The 24,297-nt window shown below is 41.0% G+C and overlaps 1 protein-coding gene and 1 pseudogene across 1 annotated transcript; both read left to right on the plus strand.

Annotated features, from left to right (window-relative positions):
- Positions 1 to 1,615: 1,615 nt before the first annotated feature.
- On the plus strand, positions 1,616 to 6,202 carry LOC134381719 (uncharacterized; annotated as a pseudogene).
- Positions 6,203 to 11,232: 5,030 nt separating this feature from the next.
- Positions 11,233 to 14,227, plus strand: MBL2 (mannose binding lectin 2). Its single transcript, XM_063103336.1, has 4 exons — positions 11,233 to 11,413; positions 11,818 to 11,934; positions 13,262 to 13,330; positions 13,854 to 14,227. The coding sequence occupies exons 1-4, from the start codon at positions 11,233 to 11,235 to the stop codon at positions 14,225 to 14,227; spliced, it is 741 nt and encodes a 246-aa protein (XP_062959406.1).
- Positions 14,228 to 24,297: the final 10,070 nt, after the last annotated feature.

The raw sequence follows: 24,297 nt of genomic DNA on the forward strand, positions 1-24,297 counted from the left end.
TGCTAAAGAGTGGGGGAGAGAGGTGAACAAGTTGCCTGCTGCCTTTTTAAGGCCCTGGGTCTCCTGATGCCCATCATTTGCTTTAGGCATGTGGCTCTATACTATCCTGGACACTTTTTCCGGGCACGGGGGATGGCTCAGCAAGAAGTAAGGAAACCAGATCCTTCACAAGCCAAGGAGAGTCCAGTTGGAAGGGACCTGGAAGGGCATCTCACCCACATTCCCTCTACTATGCGGAGGCCTCCACAACACCCCACCACTGGCCCTGCAGCCTCTGTTTGAAGCTCTCCTGATGGGCTTCCTCGGCACACCAAGCTAACGTGGCATTGTTCTGACAGCTATTTTAGAAATGTAGTTCAGAATTGAGTAAATTGTACCTCATAAAAGTACGGTTTCATCCATTTGGATTGTCCCCACATGACCACTGGAACATGGTTCAAGCCATTTATCCACAAGATTCCCAATATCTTGTTCTCCCAATGGCTCTTCTTTTGCCTGTTTCCTATCTCAATTGAAAGACTCCTAGATATTTAAGTCAGAAAACTGTGTTCCTGTGAATGTAAGTTCTAGGTGTTAACTGATTAAAGAATGCCAAAAACCTGGGAAAGTTATCTCTTTAGGTGTGTCCATGAGGGTGTTTCCAGAAGAGATTAGCATGAAAGCCTGAGTGGACTGGGTGGGAAAGATCTGCCCTCACCGTGGGTGGGAACCATCAATCCGGTCGGGGCTGAAGCTGGAATACACTCTTTTCTCCTGTCTGTGGACATCAGAGCTCTTCAGCTTTTGGGTTCCAGGACTTAGACCAAGAACACCATCAGTTTCCCAGGGTTTGAGGCATTGAGACTTGGACTGAGTCATGCTACTGGCATCCAGTTGGCAGACAGCTTATTGTGGGACTTTCCTTCACAATCATGTGACCTAATTCCCCTAATAAATCCCCTCTCATATATTTGTAGCATATGCTATTGATTCTGTCTCTCTGGAGAACTCTGACAATACAGATTTTGGTACTGAGAGTGGTTCTAGAGAAACAGAATCTTAAAGATGAATTTTTTCAATTGGCTTCAGACCTAAAAAATGCTAACAGCTCAACTTCTGATAACACAGAGAGCACTAATAGCCCTTGGCATGAACTGTTTAAAGAAATACACAAAATAAATCCATCTGATACTCCAGGTCCACTGCTTATAAAAAGCAAGGGATTCAGTGACTCTATACATAACACCTTTGGTTATTTGTGGAAATTCAAGGTATATTATGATGTTGGCTGGTTGCTCCTAGCATTGCTGGACAAAGTGAGGAAAGAAGAGAGCTCAGGGATGCAAATTCTTGGCTCAAGCACCACATAGATGACATCAAAGTTTCTGAGTGTGCTCTAGGCTGGAATCTTCTCTCCATTACCCACAGAGTTGAAATTGCTGAAAATCAAACACAAGTCCTCATCATAACACTGGCTGAACTATAGCGACACTTGAATTATCAGCCTCGCAGGGTATCTACTGCTAAAGTGAGGGCAGTGGTTGGGAAAGAATGGGATCCTGAAAGTTGGGATGGGGACGTGTGGGAAGACCCCGATGAGGCTGGAGATACGGAACACATAAATTGTTTGCCAGAAATGAACCCCCTGCCCTCAGAAACATCAGGTTTTCCACCTCTGCCAGAGGGGATTAACTCTTCAATGCCTAAGAAAACAGTAGTGGCTTCCCCTGAGGCAGTGACTGAGCCAGACAATGCTGATTCTCCTGAGGACCCACCCCCACCACCTATCTTTGATTCTAGACCTATAACTAGACTCAAGGCCTGGCAGGCCTTTAAAGGTGAGGTACAAAGAATGATCCATGAGGATATGCATTACATTCCAAAAGAACTACATGAATTTTCTACTTCATACAAGCAGAAACCAGAAGACTATGTCTGGGAATGGATATTAAGGGTGTGGGATAATGGTGGAAGGAACATAAAATTGAATCAGGCTGAATTTATTAACATGGGCCAGCTAAGCAGAGACTCTGCATTTAATATCACAGCCGAGGAAGTTAAGAAAGGTGCTAACAGTTTAGTTGGTTGGCTGAAATGTAGATCAAAAGATGGCCCACTGTGAGTGAGTTAGAGATGCCTGATCTTTCTTGGTTAATTGTAGAGGAAGGGATTCAAAGGCTTAAGGAGATTGGAATGCTAGAGTGGATTTGTCACATAAAACCTACTCACCCACACTGGGAGTCTCCAGAAGACATACCTTGTACTGATCCTTAAGAAATAGATTTGTGAGTGGAGCCCCAGCATCCCTGAAGAGCTCTATGATTGCCCTTCTCTGTAGATCAGACCTTACAATGGGAACCATAGTCAGGCAATTGGAGCATTTAAATTCAATGTGACTAATTGGATCTGGAGGTGGGAGGGGCCAAGTGTCAGCACTCAGCTGACAAAAGGAAGGTGGGCATATTTACAGAGGCAAAGCAATAATCAGTATAGTCTGACTCACGTAGATCTATGGCACTGATTAGTTAATCATGGTGTTGTTATGAATCAAATATGAAGCCTGCTAAATATTTACTTGGTCTGTAAAAGCAGAAAACTAGGCCAACTGAACAGAAGTTTAATTCAAACCGTAAAAGCAGAGAGTGACAGCCCTTCAATTAATTCCCAGGCTTGAGCCAGTTTACAGACCCAGAACCCCTTGAGGAAGAACTCTGGTACACTACCCAAAATTTATACTGCTAATCTTTCTTCCATCCTTCCCCAAGGGAACCTATGGCCTTTTACCAAAGTAACAGTGTATTGAGGAAAGGGACGTAATCAAACCTTTTGGGGACTACCAGACACTGGATCTGAACTGACATTCCAGGAGACCCAAAATGTCACAGTGGCCCTCCAGTTAGAATAGGGACTTATGCAGGTCAGGTGATTAATGGAGTCTTAGCCCAGGTCTGACTCACTGTGGGTCTGGTGGGTCCCAGAACCTATCTTGTGGTTATTTCCCTGGTTCCATAATGCATAATTGGAATAGACATACTTAGCAGCAGGCGGAATCTCCACATTGGTTTCCTGACCTATGGAGTGAAGACAATTATGGTGGGAAAAGCCAAATGGAAGCCATTAGAGCTGCCTCTACAAAGGAAAATAGTAAATCAAAAACAATGCCATATCCCTGAAGGGACTGCAGAGATTAGTGCTACTATCAAGGACTTGAAAAAGGCAGGGGTGGTGATTCCCACCACATCCTCATTCAACTCCCCTATTTGGTCCATGAAGAAGAGAGTTGGATCCTAGAGAATGACAGTGGATTGTTATAAACTTAACCAAGTAATGACTCCAATTGCAGTTGCTGTACCAGATGTGGCTTCATTGCTTGAACAAATTAACACATCTCTGGGTACCTGATATGTAGCTATTGATCTGGCAGATGCCTTTTCCTCCATACCTGCCCATGAGGCCCACCAAAAGCAATTTGCTTTCAGCTGGCAAGGCTAGTAGTACACCTTCACTATACCACCTCAATGATATATCAACTCTCTAGCCCTGGGTCACAATTTAGTTTGCAGGGATCTTGATCACCTTTCCCTTCCACAAGACATTATGCTGGTCCATTACATTGATGATATTATGCTGATTGGACCTAGTGAGCATGAAATAGCCACTACTCTGGGCTTATTGATGAGACATTTGCATGCCAGAGGATGGGAAATAAACCTGACTAAAATTCAGGAGCCTTCTACCTTAGTTAAAATTCTAAGAGTTCAATGAGGTGGGATGTGTTGAGATATCCCTTCTAAGGTGAAGGATAAGTTGTTGCATATGGCCCTGTCTACAACCAAGAAAGAGGCACAGTGCCTAATGAGCCTATTTGGACTTTGGAGGCAACACATTCCTCGTTTGGGTGTATTACTCTGACCCATCTACTGAGTGACCAGAAAGGCTGCTAGTTTTGAGTGGGGCTCAGAACAGGAGAAGGCTCTGCAACAGGTCCAGGCTGCTGTGCAAGCTGCTCTGTCCCTTGGGCCACATGATCCAGCAGACCCAATGGTCCTTGAGTTGTCAGTGGCCAATAGGGATGCTGTTTGGAGCCCTAAGCAGACCCCTGTAGGTGAATCACGGTGGAGACCCTTAGGATTTTGGAACAAGTCCCTGTCATCATCTGCAGAAAATTATTCTCCTTTTGAGAAACAGCTCTTGGTCTGCTACTGGGCTTTAGTAGAAACTAAACGCTTGACTCTGGGTCACCAAGTTACCATGTTACCTGAGCTGCTCATCATGAACTTGGTGTTATCTGATTCAGCAAGCCATAAGATTCAGCATGCGCAGCAGCACTCAATCATCAAGTGGAAATGGTATAGACATGATCAGGCCCTGAGCAGGTCCTGAAGGCATAAGTAAGTTACATGAAGAAGTGGCCCAAGTGCCCATGGTTCATACTTCTGCTACACTGCCTTCTCTTTCCAAGCCTGCACCTGTAGCCTCGTGGGGAGCTCCCTATGATCAGTTGACAGAGGAAGAGAAGACTAGGGCCTGGTTTACAGATGGCCCTACACAATATGCAGGCATCACCCTAATGTGGACAGCTGTGTCACTTCAGCCCCTTCCTGGGACATTCCTGAAGGACAGTGATGAGGGGAAATCTTATCTGGGCAGAACTTCATACAGTGCCCTGGGTTGTGCACTTTGCTTGGAAGGAGAAATGGCGAGATGTGCAATTATATACCAATTCATGGGCCATAGCCAATGGTTTGGCTGGATGGTCAGGGACATGGAAGGAACATGATTGGAAAATAGAAGAGAAGGAAATTTGAGGAAGAGGACTGTGGATGGATCTCTCTGAGTGGGCAAAGTAGGTGAAGATATTTGTTTCCCATGTGAATGCCCCTCAAAAGGTGACCTCAGCAGAGGACTTCAATAATCAGGTGGACAGGATGGTCCATTCTGTGGATACTAGTCAGCCTCTTCCTCCAGCCACCCCTGTCATTGCCCAGTGGGCTCATGAGAAGAATGGCCATCATGGCAGGATGGAGGTTATGCATGGGCTTAGTAACATGGACTTCCACTCACCAAGGCTGACATGTCTATGGCAACTGCTGAGTGCCCAATCTGTCAGCAGCAGAGACCAACATTAAGTTCCTGTTATGGACCATTGCCCAGGGTGATCAGCCAGATGCCTGGTGGCAGGTTGATTACATTGGGCCACTGCTGTCATGAAAAGGGCAGCATTTTTTCCTTACTGGAATAGACACTTACTCTGGATATACATTTGCCTTTCCAGCATGAAATGCTTCTGTCCAAACTAACATCTGTGGACTCACAGGATGCCTTATTCACTGTCATGGCATTCCACACAGCATTGCTTCTGACAAAAGAACTCATTTCATAGCCAAAAAAGTGCAGCAATGAGCCCATGCCCATAGAATTCACTGATATTATCACATTCCCCATCATCCTGAAGCAGTCGGTCTGATAGAATGCTGAAATGACCTTTTGAAGTCACAGTTACAGTGCTAATGAGTTGACAATACCCTGCAGGGCTGGGACAAGGTTCTCTAGAAAACTGTATATGTTCTAAATCAGCACCCAATACATGGTACTGTTTCTCCCGCAGCCAGGATTCACGGGTCCAAGAATCAAGCGGTGGAAATGAAAGTGGCACCACACACTATTACCCCTAGGGACCCACTAGCAAAACTTTTGCTTCCTGTTCCCACAACTTTATGCTCTGCTGGTCTAGAGGTCTTGGTTCCAGAAGGAGGAATGCTTCCATCAGGAGACATAAAAATGGGGCCCATGAAACTGGAAGTTAGGGCTGCCACCTGGCCACTTTGGGCTCCTCATGCCTCTATGTCAACAGGCTAAGAACGGATTTACAGTCTTGGCTTGGGTGACTGACCCAGACCACCAAGGGGAAGTTGGACTACTACTTCACAATGGAGGTAAGAGAGATTATGTCTGGAATACAGGAGATCCTTTAGTGCATCTTTTAGTGTTACCATGCCCTGTGATTAAGGTTAATGGAAAATGACAACAACCGAATCCAGGCAAGACTACGAATGGCCCAGATTCTTCAGGGATGAAGGTTTGGGCCACTCCACCAGGTAAAGAACCACGACCTGCTGAGGTGCTCACTGAAGGCAAAGGGAAAGCAGAATGGGTAGTAGAAGAAGGTAGTTATAAATACCAGCTTTGACTATGTGATCAGTTACAGAAATGAGGAGTATAATTGTCCTTCCTATTGCATTAAGAGTATGTCTCTGTTTATACATGCTGTACATAAATTAAGCAATATCTTTGTTTTTTTCCTCTTAGTCCTTGTCATGTACCATGTGACTTACTGACATTATACCAGCATTTAAATATTGTTAACTTTACATCATAGTATCTGCGTTTATGTCATAGAATATTGGGAGAAGGGTAAATATCATCTAAGGACTTTACATCTTCTCTGGGAAAGGGATCAATGCGTTTTGGGTTGTTCACAGGATAGTTGCATCATGTTAGGTGAAACTATTATGTAATTGTCCCATTTGAAGATTAAGCGTGATTTAAGGAGATAATATGGACACCACGTTGACAAGGAGTTGACCCGTGAAGGTTAATTTTAGGTGTCAACTTGATTAGAGTAAGGAATGCCAAGAAACCTAGTAAAGCTACCTTTTTTGGTGTGCCCATGAGGGTGTTTCCAGAAGAGATTAGCATGAAAGCCTGAGTGGACTGGTTGGGAAAGATCTGCCCTCAATATGAGCAGGAACAATCCAATCTTCTAGGGGCCCCAAGAAAAAAAGAAAAAAAAACAGAGAAAAAAGGTGAGTTGCTCTTTCTGTCTGTTGGAGCTGGGACACTCTTCTCTCCTATCCATGGACATCAGAGCTCAAGACTCTTCAGCTTTGGGTTTCTAAGACTTACACCAAGGATATCATCAGCTTCCCAGGTTTTGAAGCCTTCAGACATAGACTGAGCCATGACGGCCTATTGTGGGACTTCTCTTCACAACTGCATGAGCTAATTCCCCTAATAAACCCCCTCTCATATATTTATAACATATCCTATTGATTCTGTCTCTTTGGAGAACCCTGACTAATACAGAATCCATCAAAACTTCTCTTTATCACTCACCACTTCACATCCAACCAGTTCCCAAGCTTCATCTTTTATACCTCCTAAATGTTTCTCAGATGTGCCCACCTTATTGATCCAGCTGCCACTACCATAATACCAGCCACCATCACCTGCCACTTTGGTGATAGCAAGTGCTTCCTTACAGCTCTGGTTTTCTCCAGTCCTGCTCCCCTCCATGTTTCTCCACACTGTAGTCAGAATATGCCTTGCAAAATTCAAATCTGATCACCTCTGCTTTATTGGAGTTCCTCGAGTGACCCCTTTGAGAGGATGTCTGAAATTTTAAACAGAGTTTACAAATCCTATTATCAACTAGCTCATGACTCATCTCTCACTACACAGATCTGATGCTGCAAATCCAGAAGACTGAATAGTATTCTCATTGAGAACCTGGCCTACTTTTCCTCACTTTCAAAGCATTGCACAGGCTATACACATTGTGAAATTTGGACAAAGATCTGAGTGAAGTACAGAGAGTTTTTGGAATACCTACAACTTCCTTGATACATTTTTTAGAAATTTTCCTTTGGAATAATTTTAGTATCATATAGATGTTGGAAAAGTAGTAAAGAAAGTTTCCTGTGTCCTTCAGCTATCATCCACCATGATAGGATCTACACAATAGTTTAAATATCAAAACCAGGAAATTGTCATTGGAACAACACAACAGTAAGAAACAGATGATATTTGGATTTAATTATTTACTTTCATTGTTTTTGTTCCTGGTGTATAGTTCTATGAAACTTTACCACAATCATAGGTTTAAGGATCTACTATGATCAAGATTCAGAACTGTTTCATCATCCCCCAATAAAACTTCCCTGTGCTACAACTTACAGTTCCACTGTCCTTATCATCCTACCAACTGCTGGTCAGTTCTCCATGACTATAATTTTGTCATTTCAAGACTGTTATATAAAAAGAATCATACAGTTTGTAAACTTTTGAGTTTAGATTTTTTTCTTGCTCAACATAATGCCTGATAGAGTTTGGATGTGTTGTCATCACCAAAATTCATGTGGAAATCCGATCCCCAATGTGACAGTGTTGGGAACTGTTTGAGTCATGAGGGCGGATCCCTCACGAATGGATTAATGCTTTCCCTGGGGGACGGGGGGGGGGGCAGGGCTGAGTGAGATCTCGCTCTATTAATTCCCATGAGAGCTGGTTGTTTAAAAGACCCTGGCACCTCCTCTCTCTCTCTTGCTTCCTCTCACCATGTCATCTGCTTGTACCTGCTGCCTGCCTGTAGCTTTCCACTATGAATAAAAGCAGCCTGAAGACCACACCAGATTCAGCTGTCTCAGAATCGTGAGCCAAATAAACCTCTTTTTCTTTATAAATTACCCACTCTCAGGTATTCTGTTATAGCAACACAAAATGGAATAATACAATGCCCTTGAGATTCATCCAAGTTATTGCATGAATGAATAGTATCTTATTTTCTTGTGAGTTTTTAATTGTATGAATATACCATAGTTTATTTATCCATTTATTTGTTGAAAACAACCTAGTTTACTTTAAGATTTTTTTTTCTTTTTTTGGCTTTTAATGAAGCTTTCAAAATGTGGTACATACATACAGTGGGATATTATTCAGCCTTAAAAAAGAATGAAATGACACTTGCTGCAACATGGATGAACCTTGATGACCTTATGCTAAGTGAAATAAGCCAGACACAAAAAGACAGCTATTATATGATTCCACTTTTATGAGGAGGAACTTAGAATAGTCAAATTAATAGAGACAGAAAATAGAACAGTAGTTACCAGTGGCTGGGGGAAGGAGCAAATGGGAAATTATTGTTTAATGAATACAGAGTTTCAGCTTGGAATGATGAAAAACTTTTGGAGATGGACAGCAGTGATGGTTGCACAACAATGTGAATATACATAATGCTACTGAGTTTTACACTTAATAATGGTCAAATGTTATGTATATTTTACCATAATAAAAATACAGAAAAGTAAAGTAAATGGATAAAATATAATAATATGAAAAAAATAATAGCAATAAAAATAATAGGTAATGTATGCAACATGAAATAAAATACAGTTGGTCCTCCATATCCATGGATTCCATATCAAAGGATTCAACCAACAGTGTTCAAAAATGTTAAAATAATAATAACACAACAATAAAAAATAATACAAATAAAAACAACACAATATAACTATTTACATAGCGTTTTCACTGCATTAGGTATTATGTGTAATCTAGAGATGATTTAAAGTATATAAGAGAATGTGCATAGGTTATATGTAAGTAACCTGCAGCATTTATATAAAGGACTTGAGCATCCTATGATTTTTGTATCCATGGGAGGGTCCTGGAACCAATCCCCTGTGGATACTGAGGGAATGACTGTAATACAAGCTAAGAGGATAGAGAATGGCTATGTGAGACTATTTTAGATAACGTGGTCAAGAAAGGTTTCTCTGAGACAAGAGCATTTGAATAGAAGAGAAAAAGCCAGTGAGCAGTGTGCTGGAGTGGATTTCCAGGCAGGGTGATGGTGAGTGTAGAGCCTGAGGCCACAGTAGTCTTGGTGTATTAATGGCAGCAAGAGGTCTTCTGTGCCTTTATGGATAAGCATATGTGTGCATATGCATGTCCGTGTGCATAGATGGTATGCATGAGCATGTGTGTGCATTCCTGGGTATCTATGTTTCTCTATTGGAAACATGGATCTCAACACGACTAACCACGTGAACCTACTTAGGGTAGCTCAGAAATGAGAACTGCCAAAATGGATGGCAATTGAAGGAGCAACTGTGCTGTTTTAAAGCAGACTGCTGCCTAGCACTGTGAAGGTGGCCCCTGGGGAATGCTCCTAAGAGTTTAGTGTAGTCTTAAGAGTTATTTATTAATCTGAACAACCCCTGTTCATAAGGTTGATTGGGCCCTAAAGTGCTGAGTCCAGCCTCCTCCCTCATGCTGAGGCATCTGCTAGAATTCTAGGATGGAGGGACTGATTCATTGTCACGGAAGCCCTGCTCTGCAGAAGCCCCAGTAAGTCAATTCTGGTGAAAGGATCTGGGTTCCTGGGTCAAGAGTCTGGGGACTACACTTGACCCTGGAGGCCTGGAGGAAGCTTTCTAGGGATGAGGGAGGGGATGGCAGGCAGAAATCATGTTAACAGTGTCTCTTCCTCTGCTTGTGCTGGGGCACTTGCGACTTTCCTCAATTACCTGACCATTTGCAAAGGTGACTGACTTTGTTTTCAAAGGGAGCCATGGAAGATTAAACTCATGGGGATGGGCTGCTGATGCTTTCTTGGGAGGAAAAGCTGGAAGAAAGCTTTGAAGGCCAGATGAAATGTCAAGATTGAGAAATGAGAGGGGGGTTGGAGGCAGGTTGTCTAATTGTCAGTGATCTCGACTCACAGAACACACAGAAGTCCTGCCAGGAAGGAGAGAGGGATCTAGCATCCAGCCAGGGCCAAGATAGTGAGAAATTTCCAGAGAAAATGCTCCCCCTGGCAAGCCTGTCTTGCTGTAGAAAATAAACATTAAAAGAAAAACTCAAGTTAATTCTAGGCTGTATTAGTGACTAGTCAATGGCTTGATCTGAGGTCGGGACCTGGATTCTTTCTCTTTGGATCACCAGCCTCCAGCTTAGCACTGGCCACTGATTAAGAGGTAGTTAACTGGACCTGGAGGGAAATCATCTGCCCAGACAGAAAGATGGGATTTAGTTGGTAGATGGGCCCAAAGGGGAGGCGGGGTGGGGGGAGAGAGAGAGCTCCTGCAGACACTTGGTTCTCCATTCATTCCCCCTCCCTAAGGCAACAGGCCTCAGTGAGCTGGCACTGTAGAGCCCCATGTGCTCTCACCGCCACAGGAAGCATACTCACAGCTCTCCAGCAGCAACACCTGAGACCTGGGCACTGGTGACACCTGCCTGAGGACTCCCACTGCATATTGTTATACCTTTGTTAAAATACTAATCACCCGATGTCACAAGGAATATTTACTTTTCTAAATCCCCAGTCTGGAGGCCAGGAATGGGTCATCCAACTATATAACCTGTGCCCAGGTTATAAGACAGAGGGCATGTTTGGTAAATGTGTGTTGATTAACTGAACAAGATGACATAATCTTCCTTGAATTTTCCCATACTAAGGTGAGAACCATGTCCCTGTTTCCATTGCTCGGTCTCCTCCTGATTGTGGTAACAGCATCTTGCTCAGAAACTGTACCCCAGGAGGACTTCCAGAAGACCTGCCCTGTGATTGCCTGTGGCTCTCCAGGCATCAACGGCTTCCCAGGCAAAGATGGTCGTGACGGCGCCAAGGGAGAAAAGGGAGAACCAGGTAAAGGTTGGGTTGTTGTGTCTCTGCAGTTTTTTATCTTCCAGAGGACACTGCCTGGAGATAGAAGGAGAGGAAGTTCCTAGTTAAGTAGATTGTATTTTTTCAACTATGTATTATAACTCAAAACAGAGATATAGCTCTGATTCTTTGGCATCCCAGACTTCTGCACAGCAGTTTGTGACAAGTGGCTGTCTTGCCTGCCCAGGAAAGTGGCCCTCGGGGAAGGCCATCCCATGGGATACAAGAAGATTTTTTTTTTCCTCTGGGTCATCAGAAGCCGTGACTCAGAAAGGTTGGCCTTGGGTTGATGTCTTCTTTCTCCTGGAAAAAATTGGGCATCAAACTCTTGGAGAAAGCTAGCAAGAGAACAGAGAATGAGTCATGTTTTCTTTGTCTTCCAACAGGTGAAGGGCTCAGAGGCTTGCAGGGCCCACCTGGAAAGATGGGGCCTCCAGGAGTCCCAGGCCTCCATGGGCCACCAGGAATAGTGGGCCAAAAAGGAGACCGTGGAGACACACCAGGTAAGTTCATCCCAGCAAGGTCTGAGCTGAGAGCATCCAAGGTTCTGATACCTTGAGTACCAGGTGGGAGGTGCCCGCTGCTTCATAGGAACATGCCCATCTGCCTCCTGACCCAGCACCCTTAGCTATTAGAGCCTCAGGGAGTTCTTATTCGTGCCTGAGTACAGACTTATAAACCTTTCAGGGTAAATCCCTTATCAGGCAGCCTCTGGTGGAGCTGAGCCTGTATTTTCCTGCAGCTGAAACAGTGCAGTGCGTGTTGGTTATATTTTATTTCATAAGAAACATCCCCAAATTTAGTGGCTTAAAAACACAGTCATTTATTTAAATTGCACTTCCGTAGGTCTGCTGCTTTCAGCTGGGCTCACTCATGTGTCTGTGGTCAACTGGATGGCCAATGATCTCACTCACGTGTCTGGCTGTTGTTTGGATGCCACCTAGAGTGATGAGGATAACTGAGCCTCATCACCCAACAGGCTAGCTGGGGCTTGAGCACATAGCAGTAACTGCTCCCAAGAGTAGAAAGAACTGAAGCTTCAGGGTCTCCTGAAGGCTCAGAACACACACATTATCATTTCTGCTACATTGTATTGGTCAAAACAAGTCTCAAGTCCAGCCCAGGTTCAAGGAGTGGAGGAATAGACTCCATTTCTTAATGAGAGAAGCTGTAACATATTAAGGACATTTATGCCATCTACTACATGTGGCTTTCCTCATGCTCTCCCCACCTAGGTAATGCACAAATTAGGAAAATCCTGGTTTCTTAATTAATGGAACAAACGTAGTAAAAAAAAAAAAAAGGCAAAAAAAGCCTTCCCAAAGATAAAACCTTGCAATCTTCTTAATCAATATTTATCAGCTTATAATAATTTCTCAAGAGATTTCTTTTTAGCCTTGATAGAGGAATTTCTTTAGAAAAAATATTTAGTAAAGAATTTGTCCTATGAGTTGCCATCATGAGAGGTAGTCAGGCAGCATATGAGGGTACCTCAGAAGGTTTGTGAAAAAAATGAAAATATAATATGAATATTTCCATGAATTTTTTGAAGACTCTTTATATGTGTATGTATGTGATATGTACATATGCATAAAGTGTCTTTGGATGCAGTCAACTGATGAAGAGTGATATTTTGGGCTGGGTTAGAGATTTTTTTCCTACTTTTGGCTTCTCAGTATTTTTCATCTTCCTTCAAAGTATAAATATAAATGTAAAAAAAAAAAAAAAAACACTTCTTTTTCAGCTTGAAAAAGATACCTGACCCTCTTATATGCACAGTTCTTGGACCCCTTCTCAACAATGCTCCTTCCATTTGTTTTAATTTTCTAGACTGTGATTGTCACCTGGCTGATTCAGAAAGCGCAGCTCTAAGATCAGAACTGGACCGTGTCAAAATGTGTAAGCATTCTCTCTTACTCTTCAGGCAGCTTGAAGTACGGGAAAGGTGGAGAGCAACAAATATTTATTGAATGCATTTAATTTTTTTAGTACCTGTAGAGCCATTACTCATATTCTCATAAAATCCTCACGACGACCTTATGGTAGCAATGGTGGGCAAGGCAGTTAAATTACTTCCTCCAATGCACAGAGCTAATAAGTAGCAGAGGCCTTTTATAAATTCAGGTCAGTCTGAGTTCAGAAACCTTGATCCCATACTCTCTGATCTTTGCTCACCGAAAAATGGGACCTATGCCTCTTTGTTATGTTTCTATTGAATCCTGAAAGTATGAGTATGTCCCAGAAATTGCCTGGAAGATACTCAGACTAAAAATATTCATTGTTTATCTGAAATTCAAATTTAACTGGGCATGCTGTATTTTATCTGGAAACTCAATGCTCAAAAGCCTTTATCTCTACCCAGAGAAATCCCTTGGGCTGGGCTTGAAGACAAGGCAGTATTACCCTCTTTTTCACATTTTAGGGCTGACTTTCTCTCTGGGAAAAAAAGTTGGGGAGAAGTTGTTCTTGACCAATGGTGAAAAGATGACTTTTGAAGAAGTGAAGGCTCTGTGTGCCCAATTCCAGGCCTCTGTGGCCACCCCCAGGAATGCTAAAGAGAACAGTGTCATCCAGAAGATGGCCAAGGAAGGGGTCTACCTGGGCATCACAGATGAGATACAAGAAGGCCAGTTTGTGGATCAGGAAGGAAAAAGACTGGTCTACCAAAACTGGAATGACAGTGAGCCCAACAATGCTGACCCTGGGGAAGATTGTGTGGAGCTCCAGACAAATGGCAGGTGGAATGATATCTCCTGCTCCTCCTCCCGTTTGGCAGTCTGTGAGTTCCCTGTGTGACGGAATGCACTCCTTGGGTACCCTTTGTCCCTTTACTACACACCATAGGCCCACAGTCTGCTTTGAAAAATAAATTATATCAATTTTCTCATTCTCAATATTGAGTTGCTTTATTTTGTGGGGAATTGGAGAAAATGAAAATGGATTGAATGATGGGATGTGGAAGTGAGAAGTCAGAAGAGGCTGACAGTGATACGGTGAGTTTCTGGTTTAGTCCCAAACACTAATAATGATCCCTAACAACAGCAACAACAAAACAATAATAGTAGTAGTAGTAGCTAGCAGTAGCAGAAGTAGTAGCACCAATAATATATTTTTGTTTGCTATGAGATAGGTGCAACATTTTGCATATTATAGTAATTGTCTAACTTATTTCAAAACAAGAGCTATAATTCTTTTGTTTAAGTAGTGTTGACTTGCCAAGGTACAAAAATGAAATGGATTTATTTTTCCATTTACTACAAATACCTGTGCTCTGTTGAGATTTCCTTTTTTCTTTGGATAGAGAGCTCCCCTATTGACATCACTGCAGCCTAATTCCATAGCTTTTCATCCAGCCTCAGGTGTTACAGGATCTATTTTATAGCTTTCTCTCTGAACTGTATTTTCTTTTTAACGAGATATTGAACTACTTAAAGAACATAAATTTCAAGTGAGCAGATTAATTCCTAACCTTGTGTACACCCATGTAACCACCTTCTAGATGAAGACATTTCTAGCATCCCGAGAGCCTCTTTATAACACCTCCTAGTTAATATTCTCAAGGTAAGTACTTGTCTGACCTCCATTACCATACTTCCAGTTCAACTGTTTGTGAACATCAGACAGGTGGAATCATACTGTATGTATTGTTTTATGTCTTGCTTTTTTTCTCTCAAAATGAAGTATGTGAGATTCATTCATATTGTTACATGTAACAGCAATAGTTTATTTTTATTGCCAGATAGGATTCCATTATATTAATATACCTCAGTTTATCTATTGTTAATAGACACTTAGGTGGCTTCCATTGGAGAAAAAACACTTGTAAATGTTTCTGTACTTATGTTTCAGTGACCATGTACACTAATTTCTCTTGGCTAACTACCCAAGAGTAGAATTGGTGGGCCATGGGGAAAGCATCCATTTAACTTTAGTAGATACTGCCAGTTTTTCAAAGTGACCATGTGAATTTATACTCCCACCAGCAATGTGTGTCAGTTCTAGGTTCCCTACATCTTTGTAAAGAATTAATATTTTTCTTATAGATTTGTAAGTTATGAATATAATTGTTTTGTTTATATGTATCGAAAATATTTTTTCAACTTTTTGTCTTACTCCCACTGTTGACTTTTGAACAAAAAGTTTTTAATTTTAAGGAAGTCTCATTCATTTATATTTTCATCCAAAGTTAGTGCTTTTTGGGTCCTGTTTAAGAAATCTTTGCCTATTTCAAAATCATAAAGATATTCTCCTTTTTTTTCTAATAGGTTATTGTTGAACCTTCTATGTATCCCTAGTAGATATTTCTACTTGATACAGTACTATTTGTAGGAAAGACCATTTTTTTTTCTCCATTGATTTAGAGGGATGCATTTTTGTAAATTAGGTGACTATATGAGGGTACTTCAAAAAGTTCGTGGAAGGGCCGGCCCGTGGCTCACTCGGGAGAGTGCGGTGCTGATAACACCAAGGCCCCGGGTTCGGATCCCATATACGGATGGCCGGTTCGCTCACTGGCTGAGTGTGGTGCTGACAACACCAAGTCAAGGGTTAAGATCCCCTTACCGGTCATCTTTTAATTAAAAAAAAAAAAAAAAAAAAGTTCCTGGAAAATTTTGTATTATTTTTTAATTCTATTTTTCCATGAGCTTTTTGAAGTACTCTCATATATGTGTGGGTCTGTTCCTGGGCTTTCTATTCTATTCTACTTGCCTGTTTGTTGATGCTTGTAACAAATACTACACTATCTTAATTATAATACACTTGTAGTAGAAACTGATATCTGACAGTGTATGCCTTCCAGCTCTGTTTTTCTTCAAGATTTGAGATTTCGATATACACTTTGGAACCGGTTTCTCAATTTCCACAAAAATCTGATGAGGTTTTCACTGGAACTACATTAACCCTATCACTCAACTTATGCAGAACTGACAACTTACTACTGAGTCTCCAATCAATGGTCACAATGTATCTCTTTATTTTATTAGGATTTCATTCATTTATCTTGCTATGTTTTGATGTTTTTAGTTTAGAGATCTTATGTATCTTATTTCGGTGGGTTTTAAAATACTGTATTTTTAATAATTTTTATTTTCTACTGTTGTATATAGAAATACAATTAATTTTTGTTTATTATCTTATGATATTTAGTAACCTCAATATATTCATTTCTTAATTCTAATTGTTTGTTGATTCTTCTGGATTTTCTATATACACAGTCACGTAATCTGAAAATATTGCAATTCCTTCTTTTTTTCCCTATTGTGATATTTTCTTTCTCTTGCCTCATTGCACTGGTTGGCAACCCCAATACAATACTAAAAAGAAGTGGTAACAGTGATCATCCTTTCCTGGTTCATTAAGCTAACTTTGCTTTATTTCAGTTGTTACAACTTTTTAAAAACTTCGAATTCATATTTAACACAACTGCCTTCTCCTTCCACCTACCTCTTTATACTGCAGGGGCTTATGAAGTCCTTATTCTCTATCATCTCATCTCTACTTCCTTGAATATAGGGGCTGAAAGAAGGGATTATGATTCTTCAAATGACTGGCTGTTATCACATCAGTCCTTTCTTTTCTTTTTTTTCACCACCACTGACCTAGCTCACTGTCACTAGATCCCTGTAGATGGGTGAAGTCTCAAAATAACTTGCTGAAGATGGGCTCAATCACAATTCTCCTTTTCATGGCTGTCACCTGTGAGAATGTCCCATTCCTGACAGCTACTCTACAAATTTCTTGGCGACATTTAGCCATGTCCAAAAATAATCTCACACTCAAGAGATTAATATCTGCCAACCTTGAGAAAATCCTAACATCCCTAAAAGTGTTTCCTGAATATATGTTAAATTATTTAAATTCTGTAAGCATAATCTCCTGAGTGAAAGGTTTTAAAGGCAATAGAATTTGTGTAGGGATTTGGCTTGTTGGGCTTGCTGAAAGATAGCCACATCATTTCCTAAATTGGGAGTCGAATCATAGGTACTAGCAGTAAACACTGTACAACTATAGTCACTGTATTCCCAGGCCTGGTGCTGAAGGGTTGCTAATGAAACTTCTGCTATTGTGCTAAGCTTCCAGAGACCAGCAGTGCAGTCATAGACACTGAAAGAATATATAATAAAGTATTTCATAGTATGAATTCTCTAGTCAGGCCTATCTAAACTGGATTCACAGCTCTATCACTTAATGGCTATGTGATCTTGAGCCAATTACTTAACCTCCCTGTGTCACAGACATTCATCTGCTGCTGGGAGAAAATAATGATCCCTATTTCAAAAGAATTATTGAGACAATAAAATAAGTTAACACTTTGGAAGTGTTTAGTAGAGTACCAGGCTATGACAGTTTAGGTCTTAATCTGCTAAGTCATGCCCCTAGGTGTATTTCTTAATGAGATCATATGGTTATGTTATAAATTATTTATTGACTTTTGAACATTAAGTCAGCCTTACTTTGATGAAATAATCATCACTAAGTCATATTTTACCTTTTGTATATATTGCAGTAATTGATTTGCTAGTAGTTTATTTAGAACATTTGCAATTATGATCATCAGAGATATTGGCTTATTATTTTTTTCTTATAATGCCCGTGCTAGGTTTTGGTATCAATATTGTGTGGTCCTCATAAAATGAGCTGTGACATGTTCTCATGTTCCATATTCTCTGAAATAAATTGTGTAAAATTATGCCTTAGTGCTAGATAAATTCACCAGTGAAACCATCTTGGAATGGTGTTTTCTTTTGGGAAAGGTTTTTAATTTCAGATTTAATTTTCTTATGATGTAGACCTATTCATGTTTTCGGTCTTTTTTTCAGTTTTGGTAAGTTGTATTTTTCAGTGAATTTGTCCATTTCCTCTAAATTGTTAAGTCTATTATCATAAAGTTGTTCACAATATCTTCACATTTCTTTTCAATATAAGTAGGATATGCAGCAACATCTCCATTTGTGTCTTTTACAATTATTGGTTTTTTTCTCTCTTTTTCTTAATCAATTTTGAAAGATGTTTGTCAATTTATCAATGTTTTTCAAAATCTGCTTTTTAGTGTTGATTTTCTCTATTAACTTCTATGATCGATTTCATTTCTATCTGTTCATATTTTTATCATGTCCTTGTATCTGCCTTTTTTGGGTTTAATTGGCTGTTCTTTTTTTAGCTTCTCTTCAATGACATTTAGATAATTGAATTTCTACCTTTCATTTTTGCTAATATTTCATTTAAAGTTATAAATTTCCATTTAAGGATGGCTTCAGCTGTACCCCATAGGTTTTAAGAGGTAGTTTTTGTCACCAATTCAAAATTATTTTTGTTATTCAATTCAAAATATTTTATAATTTTCACTGTGATTTCTTGGTTTATTTATAAATGTGTTGTTTAATCACAAAATATTTGAGGATTTAAAAAAGTTATCTCCCAGTAAAGGATTTACAAATTAATTCTACAGTGGCCAGAAATGTAATTTTATATAATTCAATCCTTTGAAATTTGTTAAGACTTGCTTTTATGGCCCAAGTTATGGTTTAGAATGGTAAATGTATTATGTGCACTAAAAAAATAATGTATTTTCTGCAGTGTATCATTAGGTCAGGATATTAATCTTGTTTATATTTTCTGTATTCTCAATAATATGTCTTTTTAGAAGGACATAACAAAGATCACAGCAGTTGACATAGAGACTAGAAAAACAATAGAAAAGGTTAATACAACTAAGAGCTGTTTTCTTGTAAAGAAAAACAAAATGACAAACCCTTAGTTAGACAAAGAAAAAAAGAGAATACTCAAATAAATAAAATTATAACTGAGAGAAGAGACATTATAATTGATACCACAGATGTACAAAGGATAGGAAAAGACTACATTCCTTTTTATCACATTGATTTCTGATTGCATTCTCATTCTCTCTCTCTTTCTCCTTTTGAAGTTTAATATCATAAGATCTAGAAAGAATTTAGGTTTCAAATGAACAGATATCTATTGTGACTTGTTGTTAGGCAAAAGAGAAACAAAGTACTGTTTAAAAAACGTTAAATTAGATTTCATCAAAATTAAATATTAGTTTCTTAAACATTAAGAAAACAGGCAAACTATGGCTGGGAGAAAATATTTGCAAAACATATATCAAAGGACATATCCTGTCAAAGGATACTTAGGATACAGAAACAACTCCTATAACACACTAATAAAAAGAAAAACTGGTCAGAGATTCCCAGGGAGAGAGGCATGGGACAATGTTTCTCAGAGCCTCCAGCAGGAACCAACCCTGTGGACACCTTCATTTCAGACTTCAGCCTACAGAACTGTGAGAGAACAAATTTCTATTGTTTTAAGCCACCCAGTTTGTGGTCATTTATTATGACAGCCCTAGGAAACTCATACACTTGGCAGTTAAGACTCCTTCTACTTCTATTATCCATATCAGGGTAGACTGGATTGTCCTGGAAAACAGCCTCCTGGGCTTTAATCATGTGGTGAGAGGGAGGGAAAAAGAGAGAGAGAGAGCTGAGATATTCTCACGTGCTTTCCAGAACCTCCAGAAAAAATCACTTCTGGACTCACATTCACCCCCGGATCTGACCACAGTTGGAGGACCAACCCACCTGGGGGATTCATAAGGACGGAGTGGGCTACTGTGGAGTGTGTGGTTCAAGGGCTGGGACCTGCCAGCACCCATGAGGAAAATGGTAGTCTTGATTTTGACCCCTCAAAGGTGTGTCTCCCCAGGAATGAAAGTCAATCTGGACAGGAAGCTCCTGCCACTCTCAGGCAGACATCCTAAGTACATGTACTTAGGAGCTTTGCACCATGACCTCATACAAGATCTTTTTACAGATGAAGGAAGAGAATCTGAGGGGTGGGATACTTGCATAGTTCACACGGTCAGTATGAGGTTGATTTAGGAAGCTGCAAATTCACAACTATCTTGCTCCAAATTCATTCATCAAGCATATTCTCCATGTGTTATTTCACACCCCATGGTCACAAATAGGTTCAACTGACTCCTCTTGTTTTTCTCTTCCAATTCCTGACCAGTGTCATATAACCAGGCCCTTCCTTTTAGAACTGTCTCTGTAGGGTCATCTCCTCCATGTCCTACCCAAGTTGGCATCACACAGAGATGCCAAAAGAGGAGTCATAGAGGATACTGCTGGGGGTAGGCACCCACTCTCACAGTGAAAGACAGAATGACACACACACACAAGGTGATTAGGAATTATCCTACACACACACACACACACACAACACACATGAAACAAACACCCCAAAAGACACAAAACAAATACACGTATAGCAGACATACACAAATGTTCATAGATGCATAGAAGCACACATAGACCCTGATCAAAATCTTGGCCTTGGCCCCTCTGTTCTCCAGCTTTGATCTTGCAGGAATCCATGATCATGGTGGAAAACAGGGCCTTTGCCAGTAACAGCAGTCAGTTGGCAGCCCAATGAGAACTGTGTATTCATGTGGTACCACCACCACCAACCTTGTGAACCTAGAGGAGAACACAGGCATCATAAGTTTTACGAAGAAGGTTAACACTTACACCTACCTGGGTATAAGGAAGGCCCCACACCCGGGAAGTTCCTCTGCCTGCATGGGACCACTTTAACTGCACAATTTGGTACCCAGAGGATCCTGATGGACAGGGCAGAGAGAAGTGTATGGTGATGAATACAACAGGTAATGAAAGGACATAGAATATGTGCAGCCCATCTCGCCATCTGTGAGTTTCACATCCACCATCAAGAAGGTCAGGATGATTAACATTTGTACCTGAGCAGAGACTGCTCTCCCAGGCTGCCCTCTGGGCACAAATATATGAATAGTAATGTTTAACTTGGTCCCACCCAATCTGAGCAATTTAATGGTAAGTATTGTAGTGGCTGAATGGTGGCCCAGAAAGATATATCCACGTCCTAATCTCTGGAACCTGTGAATGTTACCTTGTATGGCAAAACAGTGGATATTCTCTTACATGAGGCAACTTCAAAAAGTTCATGGAAAAATTGAATTAAAACATAATATAAATCTTTCCACGAGATTTTTGAAGACCCCGTCATGTGTGATATGATTAAGTTGAGGGTCTTGAGAGGAGGGCTTATCCTGGATTACTTGGTTAGGCCTTGTCTTAGCCATTTTGGGCTGTTATAACAAATTATCATAGACTGAGTGACTTATAAATGACAGAAATTTATTTCTCACAGTTCTGGAAGCTGGGCATCCAAGATCAGGGTGCCAGCATGGTTGGGCTCTGGTGAAAGCCCTCTTCCAGATTGCAAACTGCCGATTTTTTGTATTCTTACAAGGTGGAAAGAAAGCCAGGGAGTTCTCTGGGGTCCCTTTAATCAGGGCACAAATTAGATTCATGAGGGCTTCACCATCATGACTTAATTATCTCTCAAAGGCCCCAACTTCTAGTACCATCTTATTGGGGATTAGGATTTCAACATATAAATTTGGGGGTGACACAAACGTTCAGTCCATTGCAGGCCCTAAATACAATTACATGTATTCTCGTATGAGCGAGGCAGAGGGAGATAGACGCATAGAGAAGACACACAGAAGAGGAGGAGGCAATGTGTCCATCGAGGAAGAGACTGGAGCGATGCAGCCATGAGCTGAGGAACACCTGCAAACACCAGAAGCTGAACGAGTCAAGGAACAGATCCTCTCCTAGAGCATCTGAAGGGAGAGTGGCCCTGCTGACCAACACCTTGATTTCAAACGTCTGCACTCCAGAAATGTGAGCAAATAAATTTCTGCTGTTTTAACCCACCTAGCTTCTGTTAATTTGTTACAGCAGCCCTAGGAAACTAATACAAGTACACATGGGTTTTTTTCCTCAGGACTGGGTAAAGAAACTCCAGGATCCTGAAGGATGCAGAGCCTGTCCCTTAGACAATCTTTATACAGTGACCACCACCAACAGCAGTAGCACCCCCCAAAGGCTGTCTGTGGGTTCTAAGGCAACCCCCAATTGCCTTCTCTTTCAGGATCTATGAGGTCATCTTGTCATGGAGAGATGAAGGGTGTTTTGAACCATTAAGCACTGGAATTTTCTCATTTCTGGAGGCCCCTGACCACCCGATTCTTTTCTGGGTCCTCCACCATTTTTGTCTCACCTCCGTCTGCCCTACTATGTGGCCTTCTTGATACTGGCCCTTTTAACTCTGCAGCTGCTTAAGGCCATGCTCAATTCCAGGTCCTCAATAACAGCATCCTTATCAATTACATACCGTGGGGGGTCTCTTTCCCTCTCATGTATGCAACCCATGGGTTTCACTTTTCCTCCCTGCCAGGAGTGGCTTCTCTCCCTGCATTTGTTAACCCAGCAGCTGGGCCAGCCTCTCCATTCCTGTCCATGCGGTGGTCTCTGTCAGAGGCTCAGCTGGAGAGTGGCCGTGAGAACAATAACAGAACATACTAGTTATACTCCTTAACAAAGAGGTAAGTTGTGGAGTGAGTGCTGGAAATGGATACACACATGTCACATGCTCCTCCTTGCTACATATGGAAGACAGGTAGTCCAGCAGAAACTTCCTGTATGATATTATTAAACTCTCCTTCCTGCTTCTGACCCAGCACATTAGCAAGGAAATTTTAGAAAGAAAACAAATTTTGTGGTAGCAGCAGAGCCAGGGCACAATTGTCAGTCCACCCCAGAGCTGACACTCAATTATGTGGGGATTGGAGTACCTTGCCTCTGGGTGGTGAGCACCCTGACACTGTCCACGTGAGAGCAGAGACAGAAGCATCTTACATGTGACTGCTATAGAGCAGTAGATGTTTATACTTAGCAAAATTAAAGACAATTTTGTTTCAATAAAAATCTTACCTGGAACATGAATACATACATACAAGAAGTTAAAGAACAATTTCATCAGAAAGTATTGGTTTTTCTAAAAACTCAAATTTACAGCTTTATGAAACATAAAAATTTTATAAACATAAGCATTTTGGAAATCCAAAGTTATCAACCATAGATACAGTCTTTTGTCAATGACAGCATTCAATTTATTTTTTATTTATTTATTTTTTTGATGGCTGGTCGGTACAAGGATCAAACCCTGGACCTTGGTGTTATCAGTATCGTGCTCTAACCAACTAAGTTAACCAGACAGTCCCAATTTACTTTTTCATCTCTGGTTCTGGTTGCACAATATTTGAATACTGAGTGACATGCATAAGTATTTACAAATGATAGCAGGTGCAATGTGTATTCTGCTATCTTCTAAGCTCAACTATGCATTCAGACTCACCATTAGCTGCACTTGACTCTGGATCCACATAGAGGGATGGAAGGATAGGAATGGAAATAGCCTGTCATTAGGACAGCAACAAGCATTGTTCTGCCGTGGGAACTGACAACTGAGGTGGTCACACAGCAGTCCGGGAGCTATTCTCTGCCCCTCCAGTGAGAGCTCAGGTGTGATAGAGTTAGACCTACACAAGCAGGAGCAGTAGGGGCTTAGAAGTGACCCTGGCTTGAAAGCCTCTCATCCCTCATAGGAGCCAATAGGTCTTATAACAACAGCTCCACAGGCAAAGTTCCCAGGTCTCCACCAGGGACACATGAGTCACAAGAATCACCACACTTGGGGAAGTTCAAAGCTATGGCTCCCAAACTGGTATTTTTACTTTATTCTGTCCTCTCAGTTAGAGTCAGTTCACAATCAGAGGTCATTTTTACCATATGCAATATTGCTCAGTAATACAGCTGACATTTCTCAGGTTTCCTGGCAAACAGAGCTAGAAAGTTAAGCTAAGGTCAAATTTCATAAATAGAAGAAAAGATTTGTCAACACATTATGTATTAATCCATTTTGTGTTGCTATAACAGAAACACCTGAGACTG

This window comes from Cynocephalus volans, chromosome 7 (genome assembly GCF_027409185.1).
Source record: "Cynocephalus volans isolate mCynVol1 chromosome 7, mCynVol1.pri, whole genome shotgun sequence".
NCBI classification, from domain to species: Eukaryota; Metazoa; Chordata; class Mammalia; order Dermoptera; family Cynocephalidae; genus Cynocephalus; species Cynocephalus volans.